The sequence below is a fragment of the Crocuta crocuta genome, unplaced genomic scaffold, assembly GCF_008692635.1.
Source record: "Crocuta crocuta isolate KB4526 unplaced genomic scaffold, BGI_CrCroc_1.0 scaffold107, whole genome shotgun sequence".
NCBI classification, from domain to species: domain Eukaryota; kingdom Metazoa; phylum Chordata; class Mammalia; order Carnivora; family Hyaenidae; genus Crocuta; species Crocuta crocuta.
In genome coordinates this window covers 1,236,246-1,255,316 of record NW_027531877.1, presented here as the reverse complement: position 1 = coordinate 1,255,316, position 19,071 = coordinate 1,236,246, and the positions used below count along the sequence as shown (strand labels likewise).

The following is a 19,071-nucleotide window of genomic DNA, read 5'->3' as shown; positions in this document are numbered from 1 at the left end:
GCAGATACTACAGCTTTGTAGTCTTTATGAGGGATTGATGTACGTCACTGTGGACATCAGTGTGGGATGGATCACTCCTGAGGGTGTCCAAGACATCCATTAGGACGTGGAAAGAAAATATTAGAATTTCTTTTTATATGTACTTTTAAATTGTGTCCTATTTTAACATCAATTTCTGTGTATATGTTATGAATACCATATATTAGTGCCAAAGTTCATGTATATAACTTATAAATATATGTATATTGGAGGTGCCGGTATTGACCAGTAGGGGTACTCAAATGCTGTGGAGGCCACTCCGCTAAGGTAAACTTGTTGCCTTCATTCTACAGTGACATGGCCTGCCCATCCCACCCCCGACTCTGCCTAGAATAAGAAGGAATTGGCAACTTTGCAGTTGACTTGTGTGATTTCATCTTTTTGTGTGTGTGTGTGTGTATTTTTTTTTCCTTTCCTACAGAGTAAAAATCAGGTTCATCGTAGGGGTGAATACAATGTTTACAGCACATTCCAGAGCCATGAACCCGAGTTCGATTACCTGAAGAGTTTAGAAATAGAAGAAAAAATCAATAAAATAAGATGGCTCCCTCAGCAGAATGCAGCCTACTTCCTTCTGTCTACTAATGGTAAGTGGAGGTGACTTTGTCTGTTTGGTATTTGCAGAGATGCAGTCAGCAAACCACACATTTCAGCCTCCCCTGGGCTCACTTTTTCTTTTCACCTTGGAAGCTATTGAAAAACTTAGAAACACTATTTGCAAGATGCCTACCAGAGTGCCTGGCACAGAGCAAGTCCTCAGTACATAGCAGGTAGTCTTTTAAAAAATAACAAATTTATGACCAAATTAGGTGAGACCCATTATCTGCAGTTTTTGAGTAATGCAGATTATTTTTAGGTCTTTTTAGAGTCTGACTTGCTTTCTTCAGATTCACTGAAGGTTATTCTGGGAACACATTTCAGAAAACTCAACATGCCATCCCTATGAGTTTGGCATACTGAATAGAAATTATTAACCCCTGAATATATGTGGGGTTTGTAAAGGAGATGGCTTTGTCTCTCTTACACCATCAAGTTCTTGGTCAAGAAGAAGAGAAGGGGGACCCTTCCAGAGCATAGACAAAGAAGTGGTTTATCTCTCTTTCTCCCTCCATTCTCTGCTTATACCATTTATCATTTTAGGGGGAGTTGATATCAATAGGTCAGAGAGAGAGGATGTTGGGGGTTCAATAGAGAGACAAATGTCACATGATTTTGGTAAGCCTTATACAAACTTTATACCTTACAAAGTTTGGTAAACTTTATACAGTGAAATTACCTACCCTAAAGGTTCATAATACCCTTCTGAAAGGAGCCATCCATGCTCAGAACAATTCAGAATAAAATAATATAGTAAAGGGTGTTAACTGAATAGCATAAAAATTAAGAAGATTAGTGTATAAAAATTGAAAACCTCTACCAAGCAAATAAGCTGGGAAGTGATTCATTTCATCCGATGTATGAGTCTTTCCATGAGGAATATACATTTAAATATAAATCAAGAAGCAAGGGGTTGCTTTTTGCCTATCCCCAACATTTACAGAGTAATGCTCATATGTATATAATATGATCAAACACATATTAATGTTTTTAAAGACTGAAAGGAAACACACCAAAAGTTTTATCATGATTAATTTTGGATTGTGCATTTTGAGTGACTTGTAAATTTGTTCCTTGTATCCTTTTAATGCATATGAACCCAAAATCCTTTGGTTCTAAAGCCAGTGTAGAAATTATAAAAATGGCAATTCTGAAACAGCCAGTGTAGGGTTATTCAAGATTTAGCTCAGATTCTTAGTCATTTAGTTCTTTCTCAGAGCTGTATATATTGTTCGGTTTACTGTTTTCTACGCTGATTTCTTGAAAGTCAGACCACATGAATACTTCTGCCTCTTCCTCTTCTTCTTCTCCTTCTCTTTATTCTTCTTCTCCTCCTTGTTTTGCTGTTGAAATTTCACTCAGAGTCTCTGCATATCCAACCCTTTAGAATAAAAGAGACTTCTGATGATTTTGACTTAATTATTTCAGGCAGAGAGAAAGTGTCTGATTATCTTCTCTGGCTAGCTTACTTGATATTATGAAACTTAGCCTATTGATTATTACCATAAAATTCAAAGACTTATTAACTGCTTTGTGGGGGGGATGGGAAGGAAATCGTTGATATGCAATGAAGATTAATTATATAGCATAATGTTCTGTTAATTGAGTTTTTAAATAGTTTTTTGATTAACAAGGATATTATCTTCCCATTTGGGATGCTATTTCATATGCCAACAGCATCTCAAAATGATTCTTAGAAGAAAAATTCCCATGTTCTTACGCGATTTTCTTTTTTATACTAATATTGAGGTTGAGAATTCCCCTCAAGCCAAATAGGTTAACATGCAAAAATTAATGAAAGACAATTGGAATTACTGTACAAAAGAGAAAATGAAGATAGATGATAAGATTGTGTTTAAAAGCTGCCACAAGTAATGATAAACTACTCAGAGAGCCAGCCAGAAAAAAGAAAAGTCATTACTCATAGTAACAGCCACATGTTCTTTCACCTTTTTTATCCACAAAGCTTCAAGATACTGAGTCAAGAAAAATTGTGTGATAATAAAGTCGAGAATGACTCCAGGCAACCCACCCATAGGGAATTGGATTGAATTCACCATCAATTATCTTTTTTTAAAAAATGTACTTATCTCATTATAGTTGGGTACAGTTTTACATTTTATGAGCATATTTTGTCAACTTTACCATTTTTAATGAAAAGTAAAACCAACATTCAATTGCGAGTCTAGACTTTGAAATTATTTGCCAGATGAAAACACATTGCTTTATCTTGCTTTCTACTTATGTTTTATTATTTATGATGAGAAGGAAAGATATAATTGATTTGTTTTGCATGCTATGAAAGTAGTATGTGCTCATTATAAAAAAATTTTTTTTCTTAGAAAATACAGAGAAGCAAAATGAAGACAGTAAAGTGTTTACACCAAGAGAGAACCACTATTAATGTCTTTAAAAGACAAAAAGCAGAGTCATGGATAAATGGATAAATATTTTTGCTGATTAATGAAAATGGAATTATTCTGTAAGCTTTTCTGCAACAAGATTTCTTTTCCTTACTAATATAACACTTAATAACAGGAGTATCTTCCTGGTTGTTAAATGTTCTCCTAAGACACCAATGCATAGCATTTCCTTGTATGATTTTTCTGTAATTTACTGATAAATCTCCCAACATTAGACCTTTGACCGTGAACAAATTCTTACTATTATAAATTATATATTTATAGGAATCGATGTTAGTATGGGTAGATACTAGGTTAGGAAAAAGGCATATTATAAACTATGCATTCCATGTTACATAAATGAAAAAGTTATAGAATTACACATACTAATATAATAAAAGGATATGCATAAAACTTCCCTAATAGTTATCTTTGTCTAGTGGAATTGAGGGAGATTTTTTAAATTTATTTTTTACTTTCCAGTTCATTTTCATTTTTTTGCACTTATATTTACCACATGTATAATAAAAGAAGGATAAAATGACAGAATACAAAACCAATATATACAGCACTATGATAGGTTTGTACCCATCCCCAAAATATGCACAGAAAAAAATATTGCATGTATCTATGCAAAATATTAACAATGATTGTCCCTGCCTGGAGGAATTATAGTTGATTCTTGTTCTCTATGTTTTACCTGTGATTTCTCTGTGTATCAATGTGTCATTCATAATAAGAAGAATGTAAGAGAATTGCCTGGCAACTGGGATGGGATATCTCCCAAAGCCAAGCAAGAGAAAGTAGTTGGTGTTAAAAGTCACTGGTCTGTGTTGTTCTGAGTCACAGCTGACCAGTCACTAATCAAGTGACTCTATAAATTCGTCCTCTGGTTCAGTTTCTGACCCTAACATGCAGTGCACTAGGCAGCAGGATATCCAGAGAAGGGAGGCGCAGAGGAGTGCTGGCATACAGTTAGGAAGATCTGAATTCAACTCTGTGTCTGGGAATGGCTTCTTTGCCTTCCATCCCAGAACAAGCCAGAGGGAGCACACTGTTGAGAGCACACAAATCCTGCACTTGGCCGCCATGCCACGTGTGCCAGCAGACACGACCAACCTGAGTCCTCCCCAGAAAATAGGAGACAGGGACACTTACCTGTTAAAGTAGCCTAATTGTTGCTGAAAGCCTTCCTCAGAACGTGATGCATGTCAAACCTCTGAGGACAAGGCATTTGGTGGGGAGATGTGGGAGGTGAGATAAGGAGGCGAAGGAGAAAGCGAACCCTAATAAAGGAAGGCTGCGTGAGGTATGGCTCTTCTCCCGACAGTATTTTGGAGGAAACAGGATGTGCTGACATCATCACAGGGTGAGGCTAATGCTGTCAGAGCAACAGGTTATCACCAGAGAACGGTTGCCCACGTTGCTAATTCTAATAACAGCTACCATTTGTCAACCATTATTAGAAGCCCCAACCCTGTGTTAAACACCAGGTTTCATTCAGTCTTAGAGCCCCACGGGAAAGACACTGTTTCCCCCACAAATAAAGAAACTGAGGCATAGAGAAGTTAAGTGTCTTTATTTGTAAGGTTGAAATATTTGAAACATACTTATACTAAAAAGTCATTTGCTCTTTATCTGAAGTTCAGATTTAATGAGGCATTCTGTACTCTCTTTCATCATAAATCCATTGTGCTCATTTGTTTGTCACTGAAGAAACACTGGGCACCTCCTACATGGGAATCCTTGTGCTTAGCCATGCGGCCGGCTGGCATTGGGGTGAGGCCCAAGCTTGTCTGGTTCCAGAGCTAACCCTGTGCAGGCATAGAAGAAGGTACAGAGAAGGCATTTGAGTCTCTGCCCTGCACAAGAAAAGCTAGATAGCAACCACACATAATGAATGCGGGACCTCTTGAGGAAAGCCTACAAAAGGCATGTGGCCCACACATACATTCTGTTTGCCCCAGACATGTTTTCTTAGGAAACGGATCAAAAGGCTGCAGATGGAGCTCACCACCCACTGCCTCCCAAGCCCTCAGCCCCTCTCACTCATTCCTCCAGCCCACCTCACCCCTGTAGTCATTGGAGACCTTGTCCTGCTTTATGGCGATGGAGAATGACAGGTGTCGGCAAGTAGTATTAAGTGCTGGAATGGTACAGAGCTGAGAAAGTTCATTTCCAGCTTGGAGACTGCAAGGGGAGAGGAGCATTTTGATGAATGAGCCTACCACCATTTTACATCTCTGAGTATTGCTAAGGGAGATGCACTGTGCGGATACGGAGTTCATTCTTTCACCCAACTAATATTTGTTGAACATCTTCTGTGTCTCAGGCACTGTTGTAGGTGCTGGATGCGTAGTGATGAACAAGACAGAATCCCTGTCTCTGGGGATTTTACGTTCTCATGAGGGAGACATAACAAATGCACTGTCAGATAGTGAAAAGTGCTAAGAGGAAACCTCAAGCAGAGGGAGCAGGTGAGAGAATGGTGGGGACATTCTGATGCAGGTTGATTAGGTAAGGCCACTCTGAGCATGGGATACAAACAGAGCAAAGTGAAGGAACACATGATGTGAAGAGGAAGGTAGAGGGCTTCCCAGCGAAAGGCACAGCTAGTGCAAAGCCCAAGGCAGGAGGAGAGATAATGTGCACAGGGAACTATAAAGTAGCCATAATGCTGGAGCACAGGACGGCAGTCTCACAGTGTGAGACCAGAAAGGAGGAAATCTGAGTTTGGCTCATGCAGGGCCTTTTGGGTCATGGTAAGGAAGTGCTTGGTGGGGTGGGACTGAAATGGTGATATCTCCCTCTCGGGCTGTTGTGAATATTAAATACATTTTCCATGGCCAATGCTGATGACATCGTTACATAGCTAATGCTGTATATGTAGCTGCTCGTATTCACTGTTGAATAAATCTTTTTATTGAATGAACCAAAATAACATGTAAGCTCTCAATTTCAAAGGCCATCGTCAAGAAAACCGCTGGTCTTGGCACAATATATACTTTTGTTTTGAAACATGAGCTCTGCCTGCAGATGGCATGAGATTTATGCTCGGAGCCCTTGACACGAACCAGCTTCCGTATCAGTTCCTTCCGTCCTTCCCGCCACCTCTCCCTGCTCCCCGACCCCATCCACATATGAGACTCCTTTACAAGCTCATTGTCACTGTAATTTTGATTTGCTCTGGTCGCCCTCCACAGATAAAACTGTGAAGCTGTGGAAAGTCAGCGAGCGTGATAAGAGGCCAGAAGGTTACAACCTCAAAGATGAGGAGGGCCGGCTCCGGGATCCTGCCACCATCACAACCTTGCGGGTGAGCCAGCGGCAGCTTTTGCCTCTCCCTTTCACTTCTCTCCGCCACCAGGCTCAGTCAGGGGAAGGGCTCCCGGGTTTGGCCACGTGCGGATGCTGCTAGAGGTTGGTTGGAACTATGATGTGTGAGTAAAGGAGATGAAGTGGAGACTCGACTTGAGTGTCTGCTAGTAGGTGGAGGAGCAGGGCAGGGGCCAGGCTCTGATGACTCCAGATGCATGCATTTCCTTTATCCCCTTGGGACACGCCCACGTGGCCACGGCCATGCGCTACTCTGTGTTCAGCCTCTGTGTGCTCACATTTTCTAAAATGTTTGGAGCATCTTCTGTGCTCACCACATAGGGGATGGGACTCCCCATGTGACGAGTTACGGTTTGGTGGTTCAGAACGTGAACTTCTGAATCTCATGGGCCTGGGTTTGAATTCTGCCTCAGTAGAATCTCATATAGTCACCTAACCCTTTTGAACTCAAGTTATGCAAGTTGTTTTTAGTTTCTCTGTTTGTGAAACAGTGAACCTAGTACTTACTAAACCCAAAACGGTGAACCTCATGCATCACTAAAAATGTACTGAGGGTGGAAAGCCCTCCTTCCATGGCTGGTAACCAATACATGATTTCTGCTCTCAGACTCAGTAGCTCTGTTTCTGCCCTCCAGAAATGCACACTCTGGGGACACCTGGGTGGCTCAGTTGGTTAAGCGTCCGACTTTGGCTCAGGTCATGATCTCACGGTTCTTGGGTTCGAGCCTCCTGTTGGCTCTGTGCTGACAGCTAGCTCAGAGCCTGGAGCCTGTTTCGGATTCTGTATCTCCCTCTCTTTCTGACCCTCCTCTGTTCACATTGCCTTTGTCTCTCTCAGAAATAAATAAAACATTTTCTAAAAAAATTAATAAAAGAAAAAAAATCACACAGTCTGGTAAGGAAAGGATTTGGAGGTCTCCCATAAAAATACTTATGACAGCAAATAGAGTAAGGTACATGTAGTAAGTGTCTCAGAGCTACAGTTTGATCAAAGGGTGAAGAAATTATATTTGGTTCTAGAGACCAGGAGAGGTCTCATAAGAAAGTGGTATTAAAAAATGGATTTCTGGGGGCACCTGGGTGGCCCAGGCAGTTAAGTGTCTGACTCTTTTGATTTCGGCTCAGGTCATGATTTCTTGGTTTCTGGGATTAAGCTGTGTGGATTCTCTCTCACCCTCTCTCTCTGCCCCTCCCCTGCTTTCTCTCTCTCTATCCTTTCAAAAACAAATACAAATTTTTAAGAAATGAATTTCTCAGAGCAAACTTTTAAGGGCAGATTCTCTAGATGCAGGGTAAAGTGGTTCAGGACTCAGTGGTGAGTTTGGTTTTAGATGTGCTTCCTATGAACGGCACAACATTCCCAGATCCACATGTTGAGACCAGCCCTAGCCCCTAGGGTCTTTCAAAACCATCACATATGTGTTTTCAGATACCAGCTGCACTACTGAAGGCCAAAACCTGAGATCAGAGAGACGGTGCAGTACATGTGGGGAAAAGAGGTCGTCACCATAGGTTTAGAAGCAGATACGAGAACTGAATGATCGGCGTGTGCCTGGTTAACTTGTTTGTTTGTTTGTTCATTAATTCATTCATCCATTTGTTCCTCTCTGTATTCAGCAGGTACTGTTTGAGCACGGGCTCAGTGCTGGCCACAGTGCTAGGCTGTCATGTGTTTACCCAGTATTCATGGGCACCTAGTTTTTTCTTTGAGCTGCTTCTGAGCAAATAAGCATTGGCTGCTCAGCTTCCTCTCATCAGTCTGTTTCCTCCTCCTGAAGACTGGCCTTGCAAAGTCCTCTGTATCAGAGTGGGCCGATGCTTTCAATGCTCAGACCTGAGCATTTTTTGCAGACCTGAGTGAGGGTAGAGTCGTGAAGGGGACAGATATTGAGTCAGTCCTCCCTGGATTAGAATTGTGGCTCTATTGCTTTCCAGCCTGGGACCTTAGACATATTCATTAAACTCCTTGTGCCTCTGAAGTCCCACGTGCCTTACAAGGATTCACTGCTTCCCAGGATTTTTGCAAGGACTCCATGCTCTGTTGTGTGTGATGAAGTGTTAACCTGTGTAATGTCTCACTCACAGATAACACTCCATAATGTTAGTTCCCTGCTGGCGGTTTCATATTATCTCCATCATTATCATTATGATGGCTGTTATTGCTCCCTCCTGATAGGAAAAAATTATATTCTTGTCCTTTTTGTATATTTTTTAACTATTGTATTCATTCCACAAACTCTTTACTGATACCTGGGGAGAGGCAGGCAGTGTGCTGGCTATCCAAAGGGAATAAGACAGTCTTTAGCCCCTTGCAACTTTTCAGTCCTGTAGGGAAAACAGATGGCTTAGGTGCCACTGGGGGGTTCACGGCATGAACTTCTGCCCAGATGTCACCTTGTCCTTGTTTGCTCTGGGAATGGACTTTCTCAGATGCCATCTGTAGTTCCCACAATGAATTCCTGTTGGCCGTGGCATGCTATGGGATTTCATCCATCTGCGGTTAGCCGCTCAGAGATGTTGTCCCCACGATGAAGAGAAGGCCTGTGTGCACGTTTCCTTTAGAACAGAGATTCTCCCCAAGGTGAGACAGTGATGTTATGAAGTGGACTTTGTGCATACAAAACATGGAAGGAGACCTTGAAGTGTAGCTGGAAGTTTGAAACCCCCAATTCTGATTCTTGCTTGCTTCTTAACCAGCTGTGTGACCCTGGGCCAGTGAGTCACATTTCTTCTCTTCCAGCTTAGTTTCTAAGCTGCCACACTGAGGACTAGGTAGTCCTTCCTTTCACATCCACGGTGCTTGTTCCACATGCAGATCCTCGGGCCCCAGACCCAGTGATTCCCTTCAGCAAATGGAGTGATCCAGCAAAATGGACATCTTTAACACAAGCCCCTGGTGGTTGAGACCATAGGTCTGTGGTCACTGGATTCTGTCAACTCTAAGTTTCCCCTGAGCTGTCATTTTTTATGAGCCTCTGCTACTTTTCAATCATTTCAGTAGTTATTATACCAACCTGAGAGACACATTTGCTATAATATTGTAATTTCCCATATTCACCCCATCTACTTTCCTAGGTTTTCAAATATCCTGTATTTCAGTGTAATCATCCACCCTGCAGCATTCTTGGATGAAAACACTGAGAAGGCCAGCCTCCTCTCCTTTTTGATCCCAGTAGTAGAAGAAGGAAAAAAAAAAGAAACCAAAACAAGCAACCCTGAAGACCACAGATTCAGAACAATGACTCCAAACAGAGAATGAGCTGACGCGATATTAATCAGCCCGTAATTTACTAACATGCTCCTCTCTCGAAATTTGCATTGCCAGCATTTGTAGCTTTTCCCCCTTCCCTGTCTAATGATTACCTCTCGCTCACTTTCATAGTTTCCAGTTCTATGTGGATCTTGAGAGTGAGAACGTTTAATAATACCCGACAGCTAATTAATCCTCACTGAGTAATGAACCTGATCTATTTCAGTGCTAGGAGGCTCAGCTTTTCAAAGCAAGAATGTGGCTATTTTTTTTTCCTTTTTTCATGGGAGATAGCTTTTTCAGTCCAATCACTCATTACCCAAAGAGACTATGAGAAGCACTTCTATGAAAACGATATCTGCTGCTCAGTATCATAACACTGAAAGCAATAATCATAATGATAATTTAATAATAATACGGTATAGCTATAAAATTCCATTTATATCACAAAGTGTTTTCTTACCTCATCCCTTTATTCATCTTTGGAACAGCTGGTGAGAAAGGCAGGACAAGTATTTGGCCAGTGGAAATGCTGGTATCTAGTATTTATTGAACATTTATTATATCCCATGCCTCCTGCTGAACACCGTATCTGCATTAGCTACCACATGACATATAGTTTGCTGTTAAATACTCATTGTACACATGAAGCTCAGAGAGGTTAAGTAGTATGCCCAAGGTCATACAGAGCTAAGAATCAAATCTTGACCTACTTTGCTCTTGGACCTGAGCCCTTAGACCTGGTGCAGGCTCAGAGAGAGAAACGACTTCCCCATCGCCTGCGAACTGGTTATTCCAGAGCTGGGACTAAAAATCTTAGACTTGGCACATACATTTGAGGATTTGAAAAATAGTATCATTATTAGTCCAGGATAGTGTCTGTCTGTCTGTCTCTTCCTTTCCACCCGCACCCCTTTCTTTCTTACCCACACATTTATACACAGCGAGTTTCCAGATCCCTGACCTCAGGTCACCAGAAACAGTGACCCTGAGGTCTTCTGTGGTTTCACTTAGCAAGATTCTTCCTGCCCTTCTTTCCCAGCCTTCTAATGCCCAGAGGTAAGAAGCCCTCAGGACCCTTTCTAAGCAACAGAAACTCAGAGTTCAAGTAACTTCATCGGCCTGGGATGGGAGCTGAGTGGTGCAAAATCACACTTAGCATATTTCTCCCGGCAGGATGAGCCTGGGGTTATTATTCATCTCATTATGGTTGGCTGCCAGTGCCCTGGAAACCTAGGCCAGATTGGAATTGGCTTTTTAACTAGTTATAAATATAGATTTCAGAAGGTATGATCTCCCAAGCTGTGACTTGCCCTAACCTCCCCGCAAAGTAAAGGGGATGTAATGAATTCCAGTTTTTTAATGGATTTTATCTAGATATTCCTTACAGCTAATATTAATAATAATAGTAGCCGTGTTTAGTACATGCTTACTATATGCCAGGTGCTGGGTTTCACATCCCTCTACCATGTAGTTCTAACAGTAACTCTGCCAGGGACATTCTATTATTCTCTCTGGACCCATCCAGAGCCTTCCTCCCTCAGAGAAGCTCCCCTAGAATACCGTAGGGAAAATTGCACACTCATATCTTCCCGTTCACTCTTGATGGCCTCACCCCTTTTTTGTTAGCTTGTGTCCTTACCTGAGATACCACTCGTCCATGTTCTGCTGCCCCTTCTCCTCCTCTGGAATATAGGCTCCAAGGAAAAGGTGCCACATTGGGTTTTCTCCCATAGTTCCAGCACCTAGAAAAATGCATGGCCCTCGGTCGGCCATGTATTCTTTAAATGAATGCACTACACAGAAGTGGAAACAGAGTCTTAGTATGGACAAGGGTTTCTCTCAAGATCTCATGGCTAGAAAATGCCAGAACTGGGATTCAAACCTAGTCTATCTGCCTCCAAGTTTTCATTATGATTCCTTGTAGCCTCTGCCTTCTAAGAAAATATTAATTCATGATTGTAGGGCGTTATTTGTGTTTCTCAGAATTCTTGGGCAGAGCTTTCTTCATGCATGAGCTTGACTTTGGTGGGGAGGAGGGAGCAAGGGTGAGTGTCGCAAAGGCTTTTCTGCGTGGGCAAACAATGGATGCACTGTTTTTCAGAGAGATTAAAGACAGAAGGATTCAGGGGCACCTGGGTGCTTAGTCGGTTGAGCGTCTGACTTCAGCTCAAGTCCTGATCTCACAGTTGGTGGGTTTGAGCACCGCATAGGGCTCTATGCTGACAGCCTTGAACCTGGAGCCTGCTTTGGATTCTGTGTCTCCCTCTCCCTCTGCTCCTCCCCCACTTGCACTCTGTCTCTCTCTCTCTCTCAAAACTAAATAAACATTAAAAAAAAAACAAAAAGAAAAAGACAGAAGGATTCAGTGACATCCTGTTTTATATACGTACCTTCTGCTGGTGACTGCTTCGGTCTTCCTCGCAGCCTCAGGACACACACCTGTGACTTTCTGGACTAATGTTTTTCCACATAGAATGATCCTGATGTTTGCAAATCTCATCCATAGCTATTTGCATATCCCCCTAACCACAGTTTAAGACCATGGCCAGTCGGCAGGAGCCTTTGCCAGCTCTGAATTCTGAAGTGATCTTCTCAGGGATTGTGGCTAGCAGGTCCCAGGGTTAGTAAGGCTGACTGCACAGACGAGCTGTTTTCCCGAAAGTGATCCTTTCTGTGCAACAATTAGTTTCACTACCTGACCTATTTTCTAAAGAACTGATTAAATAGACGAGTGGTTTAAGTGTACCGATAGCCACTGCATTTGTTCAGCCTTTCGTAGTGAAGCCACTGCATTTGTTCAGCCTTTCATAGGGACAAGCTCCAGGCTGAGCTGTGTAATGTATGTTTTACAGTTCTTTCTTCGTCACAGTCCTCTGACTTAGGCATCATGCCCACTTTACAGATCTGTAAACAAAGACTCAGGAGGGAAGTACTGGCTTAAGGCCCCACAGATAATAAGGGACAAAGCCAAGAATGGAGTGCAGGTCGGTCTAATCCCAGAGGTCCTACCCATCACCATTATGAAGGACTATTTATTACATGGCCCATGGTCCCGACAACAATAAGGATGATAACATTAGACATGTTGAATTTTTTTTTTTAAGTATGTATTTTTATTTATTTCTAGGAGAGAGAGAGACAGCATGAGCAGGGGAGGGTCAGAGAGAGAGGGAGACACAGACTCTGAAATAGGCTCCAGGCTCTGAGCTGGCAGTCAGCACAGAGCCCGACGCGGGGCTCGAACCCACGTACCGCGAGATCATGACCTAAGCGAAAGTCGGACGCTTAACCGACTAAGCCACACAGGCGCCCCTAGACATGTTGAATTTTTAACGTATTTGTATTCTATTCACTGAGTGCCCACTATGTGTCAAGCACCATGCTAAGTACGTATTACCAAGTAAATCTCACAGAGATGAGTGAAACACACTCCTTTCCTTCAAGAGGAAGGGAGGACCAGATGCACATGGTTGCAACATGAAATTAATTGAACCAGTGGCTCTTAAACCGCGGAGTGCCTCAAGGGTGCCTGGCATGCTCTGTAGAGCACAGTCCCTGGCTTTCTCGCTAGGGATTCTGGTTTAGGAAGTCTGAATGGTACCAAGTGATGTCTTTGACAAGACCCCTCCTGGCAAACGCCCAGGTGATTCTGATGCATGTGGTCCCTGGGCCATCCTTTGAGAAACACTGAGTAGGATAAATGTCCTGAGAAAAGCACAGACAATCACCACATTGGAGAAAGAACAGAAGCGAAGAGGTGCAGCATTAGGATGGAGTTTCCAAGATGCCTCTTGAAGGATAGAGGTTCTTTCATGCCAGGGGTCTCATTTGATGCTCCCAGGATCCTGGAAGGCAAGCCGGACATGAATAGATACATCTCTCTTTGTAGTGTTGCAGATGTAATTATCCCCACTGTAAAAGGGGGACACTGAGGCTCTGAAAAGCAGACATTTGTGCTTCGTGCCGACACAACCCCATGCTTTCTGGCTGCTTCTGTGGTGCCTATGTGGTGACACTCACTCCAGGAGGGTGGGTTAGCCCAGGCCACCTTTAGGGCGAATTAGTGGAGAAGTCAGGATTGGCCATCACTTCCCAGGTTTTAATTTTGGTTTTATGCTTTGATACCCAAGGCCTCTTAGGACACAGATACAGCCTTCCCCTACCCATTTTTAATTTTTTTCTTGACTTCATTTTGTGATTTATTGCTGCGCTGGGGACTTAATATCCAATCCTTTTACAGTTTCATCTTCTCTTTCCTTATATTTGTTGCAAATAACAATGAAGTGTTTAGCTACAGCAGTGAAAATCAATCAAGCCTGTTCCATATTCACAGGCCCTGCAATGGCACCCGGATGGCCCCCTGGATTAGATTAACTATGTGAATGTGCCACTCTGGTGGGGGTCATTTCTCAGCCTTCGCTCCATCCCTCCCCCTCCTGCCTCCGCGGGTGGATATTGAGATTTCCCATTGATTGACTGTCCTGAAAGCAAACGCTGGCATGTGATGTGTGTAACTCAGCGGGACGCACGTAGTCTGTGTTTATGAAAATAAATAATAATTTCTGTTATCATTATTGATTGCCATCATTATCCGATTGTATCTGTCTGTGTCATGGGGTTTGCGTTAGGGAATCGGAAAGCACGCCACAGGAACCTCAGGCACTACCCTCCTGGCAGGCCTCTGTGTTTTGACATGTTTGGCCTCTTGGGGGTGAAGGTTGTGGATGTCCCTGTCCTATTCTTTGGCTCACGTTCGATGAGGCATTGTTAGTTTTGTATAGTGTTAAGCAAAGGACCCAATTCCGTTGGGAAGATAATAAGGGCAGCAAACCTTTACTGAGCATTAGGTGTGTTCCAGGGACACTTTGCCTGTATTGGTTGACTTAATCTATACCTATACCTATAAGGTAGGTACTTGAAACCCAGCTCATCTTAGAGATGTGGGACCTGAAGTCAGAGAGCTTAAGCAACGTGCCCTAGTTCACACAGCTAGTAAGTGGTAGTGTTTGGATTTGAATTCATCTTTGTACTGTCCTTCCAGTTGCATTAGAATAGATTGCCTGGTATACTCATCTGACTATTCAGTGTAAGGCAAACTCTGAGGAAGCGGGAACTATAGAAGACAGCCTGTCAAGGAATCTGTAGAAGCTGCTGGCGCCTTGGGCACAGGGGAGTTTTCCATTTTGTTTTGGGAGAAGGTGGTACAGAAAGGACGCATGGAACTGGGTCAGGGTTTACCAAACCTGCATGATCATCAGACTCTGGGAACGTCTTCAGTCATCCCAGCTCACCCACTCCAAATGGGCAGGAACAGAGCCAAGGGGTCTTCTCCCCTCTCCGCTCTATCCTGGGCAGTCCCAAAGACCACCTGGGTTCGAGGGCCGTTGGTGTGACGACCTCAAAGGTCCGCTCCAAGGTCAAGGTTCTCTGGTATTATTTTCTTTGTCTTCTTTGTCTTCTTCCCTCCTCCTCACCTGAAGGTTCTACATGGAACAATCTGAGGGCGATCTTATTATCAAAACAAGGTTGGCACTACACTGAGTGAGTGATTTGATTTGGAGTAAGCTTCTGCAAGCCAGCGAGGTTGTGTGTGAGTAGTTCTGCCCTTTAAAACTCAAGTTCTTGAGGCACCTGAATGACTCAGTCAGTTGAGCATCCAACTCTTGGTTTCAGTTCAGGTCATGATCTTGTTATTCATGAATTCAAGCCCCATGACGGGCACTATGTTGACAGTGTACAACCTGCTTGGGATTCTCTCTCTCCCTCAATGTCCCTCCCTTGCTCACTCTTTCTGTCTCTCTCTCAAAATAAATTTTTAAAAAATTTATAAAACTCAAGTTCCTTTCCCATCCTACTCCTTGTAGAATCAGGGGACAGCCTACCTGATGGCCAAGGTACTCGAAAAGTTAATACTATTGCAGACATTAATTAAACACCTACTGTGTGCCACACTTTCCACTGGGCACATTAGAAACGCCATCTCATGGCAGCCCTGTGGGGTGGGTGGTGTTGTTATTCCCATTTTACAGATGAGGAAATTTAATTCAGAGAGCTGAAGTGACTGGCCCACAGGCTGTATCTGTTAAGGGGCAGAGTCACATTTTTAACCAGATTCACACTGACTCCACAGTCTGTGACCTTAACACCATACTGCAGAGTCACCAGGAAAGGGCTAGGGCTCTGACCACATGCCAGCCATCATCTGTAAAATGGAAGTCACTACACATTCTTCCCATAAATGTCATGCTAATAAAATAGAGTAACATGCCAACAGCACGTAGCTTGATGCCTTGTGAGCAGTATATGGTCAGCATTATTACCTTTCTCCTCTCCCCTCCCTTCTTGTCTGTCACCTGGACATCAAGAATTTCAGGAACATCTCATGAATATAATTGCAGATGTTCAAAGCGACGTTACGTCTGGGGACCGGCAACCCATTGTGCTTTATTCTGAACGTGTGTTTGTACTGACTCTCCAAAGCTGCCTCAGACTCAGAGTGTATTCACTGACAATAAATATTTCCTTTCATCTGAAAGCTACCTTTGTTCTGCTGCATTTACAGTGTCGTCATCAGATCCAACATAAATGTAAATATAAGCAGCCTCCTATACCTGGTTCATGATCAAGTTCTCTTTGTCTCTTGCTCCCACCCCCTTTGGAAGGCTACCATGGCTTCTGGAATGTGATAGGAACTCGTAAATGCTACTTCCCATATGGATTCTTTTTTTTTTTCTCTTATGTATTTTTTCTTTCATAGTTTATTGTCAAGTTGGTTTCCATACAGCACCCAGTGCTCATCCCAACAAATGCCCTCCTCCATGCCCATCACCCCCTTCCCCTCTCCCCCCCCCCATCAGCCCTCAGTTTGTTCTTGGCATTCAAGAGTCTCTCATGGCTTGCCTCCCTCCCTCTCCCCCACTATTTTCTCCCCTTCTCCTCCCCCATGATCCTCTGTTAAGTTTCTCCTGATCCACTTATAAGTGAAAACATATGGTAGCTGTCCTTCTCTGCCTGACTTATTTCACTCAGCATAACACCCTCAAGTTCCATCCACGTTGCTACACATGGCCAGATTTCATTCTTTCTCATTGCCATAGTATTCCATCATATAGATAAACCACATCTTCTTGATCCATTCATCAGTCAGTCTATGGCCATACCACCCTGAACACGCCCCATCTCATCTGATCTCGGAAGCTAAGCAGGGTCGGGCCTGATTAGTCCTTGGATGGGAGACCCATATGGATTCTTAATGGTAGTAGGAAGCTGAGAAGTCCACTAGCCCAAGAAAAACAAAAGAATAACATTAGTGAAGAAAATCAGTGTTTCCATGGCCTCTGATACAGTTTATCTTGAGATTGCTTGGTCATGAGGCAGAATAGTATCCTAGATTGTGACCCATTCTCTTCCTGGCTCTGGTCATTAACTCTTCTGGTTTCCGGAGATGTGGTAAGCTGGCCAGGCAAGGCAGGCTGCTGGACTTTTTTAAGCGCAGCAAGCAAGGATCTCGCCACTGTTTCAAACCTAATTCACATCGACCCAGGTGGGTTTTTCCCAAAAGAGAAGTTATCAGTATGATTTTCCTTGTCTTTTCCTTTAAAGGGCTCTCTGTATGGCTTTATAGTAAGTGGAAAATCCCCGCACAACTGGGTGATTCCGAGAGAAAAGTACCTCCATTTTCTGAATTATTCAGGTGGAGTTATCTGAATTCTGAGTGTGATGGGAAAGACATTGTCCCTGGACCAGGTCCTGGCTCTGAAATGTGAGCTCACTATTGCTAGAGGGAGAGGTGGGAGTCCCAATCCCTAAAGCGACATATGTGCGTGTGTGTGCCTGTGTGGGTGTGCAGTGCGTATGACACAACGCCAAGCAGGGCATTGCCCAAGAAACCTTAGAATGTCAACAAAGCCTAGAACTGATTTATATTTGTTTTTCGGTTAGACTGACTTAACCAGAGATCAGGAATATATGCCTAGATCCCTTTTGCTACCAGCTTCTGCAAAGAACGAATTTGAAGTCACAGAAGAAATTCTAGGGCTTCTGCTCATGATACATAAGATTTTTGTAGAAAATAATTAACAAAAATGGATTTGGAATCAAGTTCAGTAGAAGATACAGTCCCTTTGATCCTAGTATCAAGCCAGGCTTTACCTGGTGCATAAATAATAAGCATTTTAAATTCCTGTCCTTACCTAAGAAAAAGATTTTAAATATTTCCCTAGAGGTTAATGTACAGGAAGATACTTTTGGGGGGGAGTGGGTACATAAGAAACTGGTTAGAGGAAGACCTAAGGATACTTGCATGCCAAAGGAGATTGTTATCAACAGAAGAAAAAATTTAATTCTTTGGTTTCCATAGAATGAGCCACAAGGAAAGGAATTTTCTCCCTGAAAGGTGTTGATTTGTATTTACTTATTTACTATACTTGTTGTGATCAGATGATCAGTTGGGCTCATGTTCTTTACGAGAAAAATGTTGAAGGCAGTGATAAAAACCTACACCCATTCATTCTCACAAATGTTTTTGCTTAAGAATATATGGGGAAATTCTCACTTAAACACATTTAAACAAATATATTTCAAGATTTTTCTGGACCTTTAATATACTGATACATGCTATCAAACTCCAAGAAAGATACATGACATGAGGTATTTTCTACCCAACTTAGTTGATCATGAAAAGCCCTTTGCTCAGTTCATGGGATTCCTTTCTTTATGACATTCTCCTCAAAATGTGGTCTTTGGCCCAGTGCCAGGATAAGGTACCAGAACATGAATCATCACATCACCAAGCCACTGCCTAGGTCAATGGACACTTTAGTTTTTCATAGCTGGATGTTGTCAGCGAATGAAACCATGCACTGATTGGATTCTGTCTTTAGCTTCTTAAGTTATCCTAGACATTAACAGACAGCTTGTGGATCTGTTATTTCAAATAGCACAGCTCTAGGCCCCACATTGGGAAATGCCGGCTGAAAGAATTGGGTCGAGCAAGGAGAGGTTCACCTGGTGGCATTTTCACTAAGCTCTTACTGCCNAGGTTTATTCCGAGGTATTTTATGGTTTTTTGTGCAATTGTGAATGGGATCAGTTTCTTGATTTCTCTTTCTGTTGCTTCATTGTTGGTGTATAAAAATGCAACCGATTTCTGTACGTTGATTTTGTACCCTGCAACTTAGCTGAATTCTTGGATCAGTTCTAGTAGGCTTCTGGTGGAGTCTGTCAGATTTTCTATGTAGAGTATCATGTCATCTGCAAAGAGTGAAAGTTTGACTGATGAAGAAGGATTCTTCACAGCACCTTCCTCTTGACTTTCAACTTCACCAACATTCACTGAGCACTTCCTAGTGCCTGACACAACACCAGGCACCTTGCATGCTTCCCTATTTAATTTTTACCTTAACCCCCTGAGCGTAATACTCCTGTTGCCATTTCAGATGAGGA

At 42.7% G+C, this 19,071-nt stretch overlaps 1 protein-coding gene across 10 annotated transcripts in view; it reads left to right on the top strand.

The window, feature by feature from the left end:
- Nucleotides 1-19,071, top strand: part of PPP2R2B (protein phosphatase 2 regulatory subunit Bbeta) — a 453,296-nt gene that overhangs the window by 346,611 nt on the left and 87,614 nt on the right. For all 10 annotated transcript variants that reach the window (XM_077772959.1, XM_077772955.1, XM_077772962.1 and 7 more), the window contains 2 exons: nucleotides 461-626; nucleotides 6,242-6,354. In XM_077772959.1, coding sequence (XP_077629085.1) covers nucleotides 461-626; nucleotides 6,242-6,354 — 279 coding nt within the window. The remainder of the gene's footprint in view (nucleotides 1-460; nucleotides 627-6,241; nucleotides 6,355-19,071) is intronic.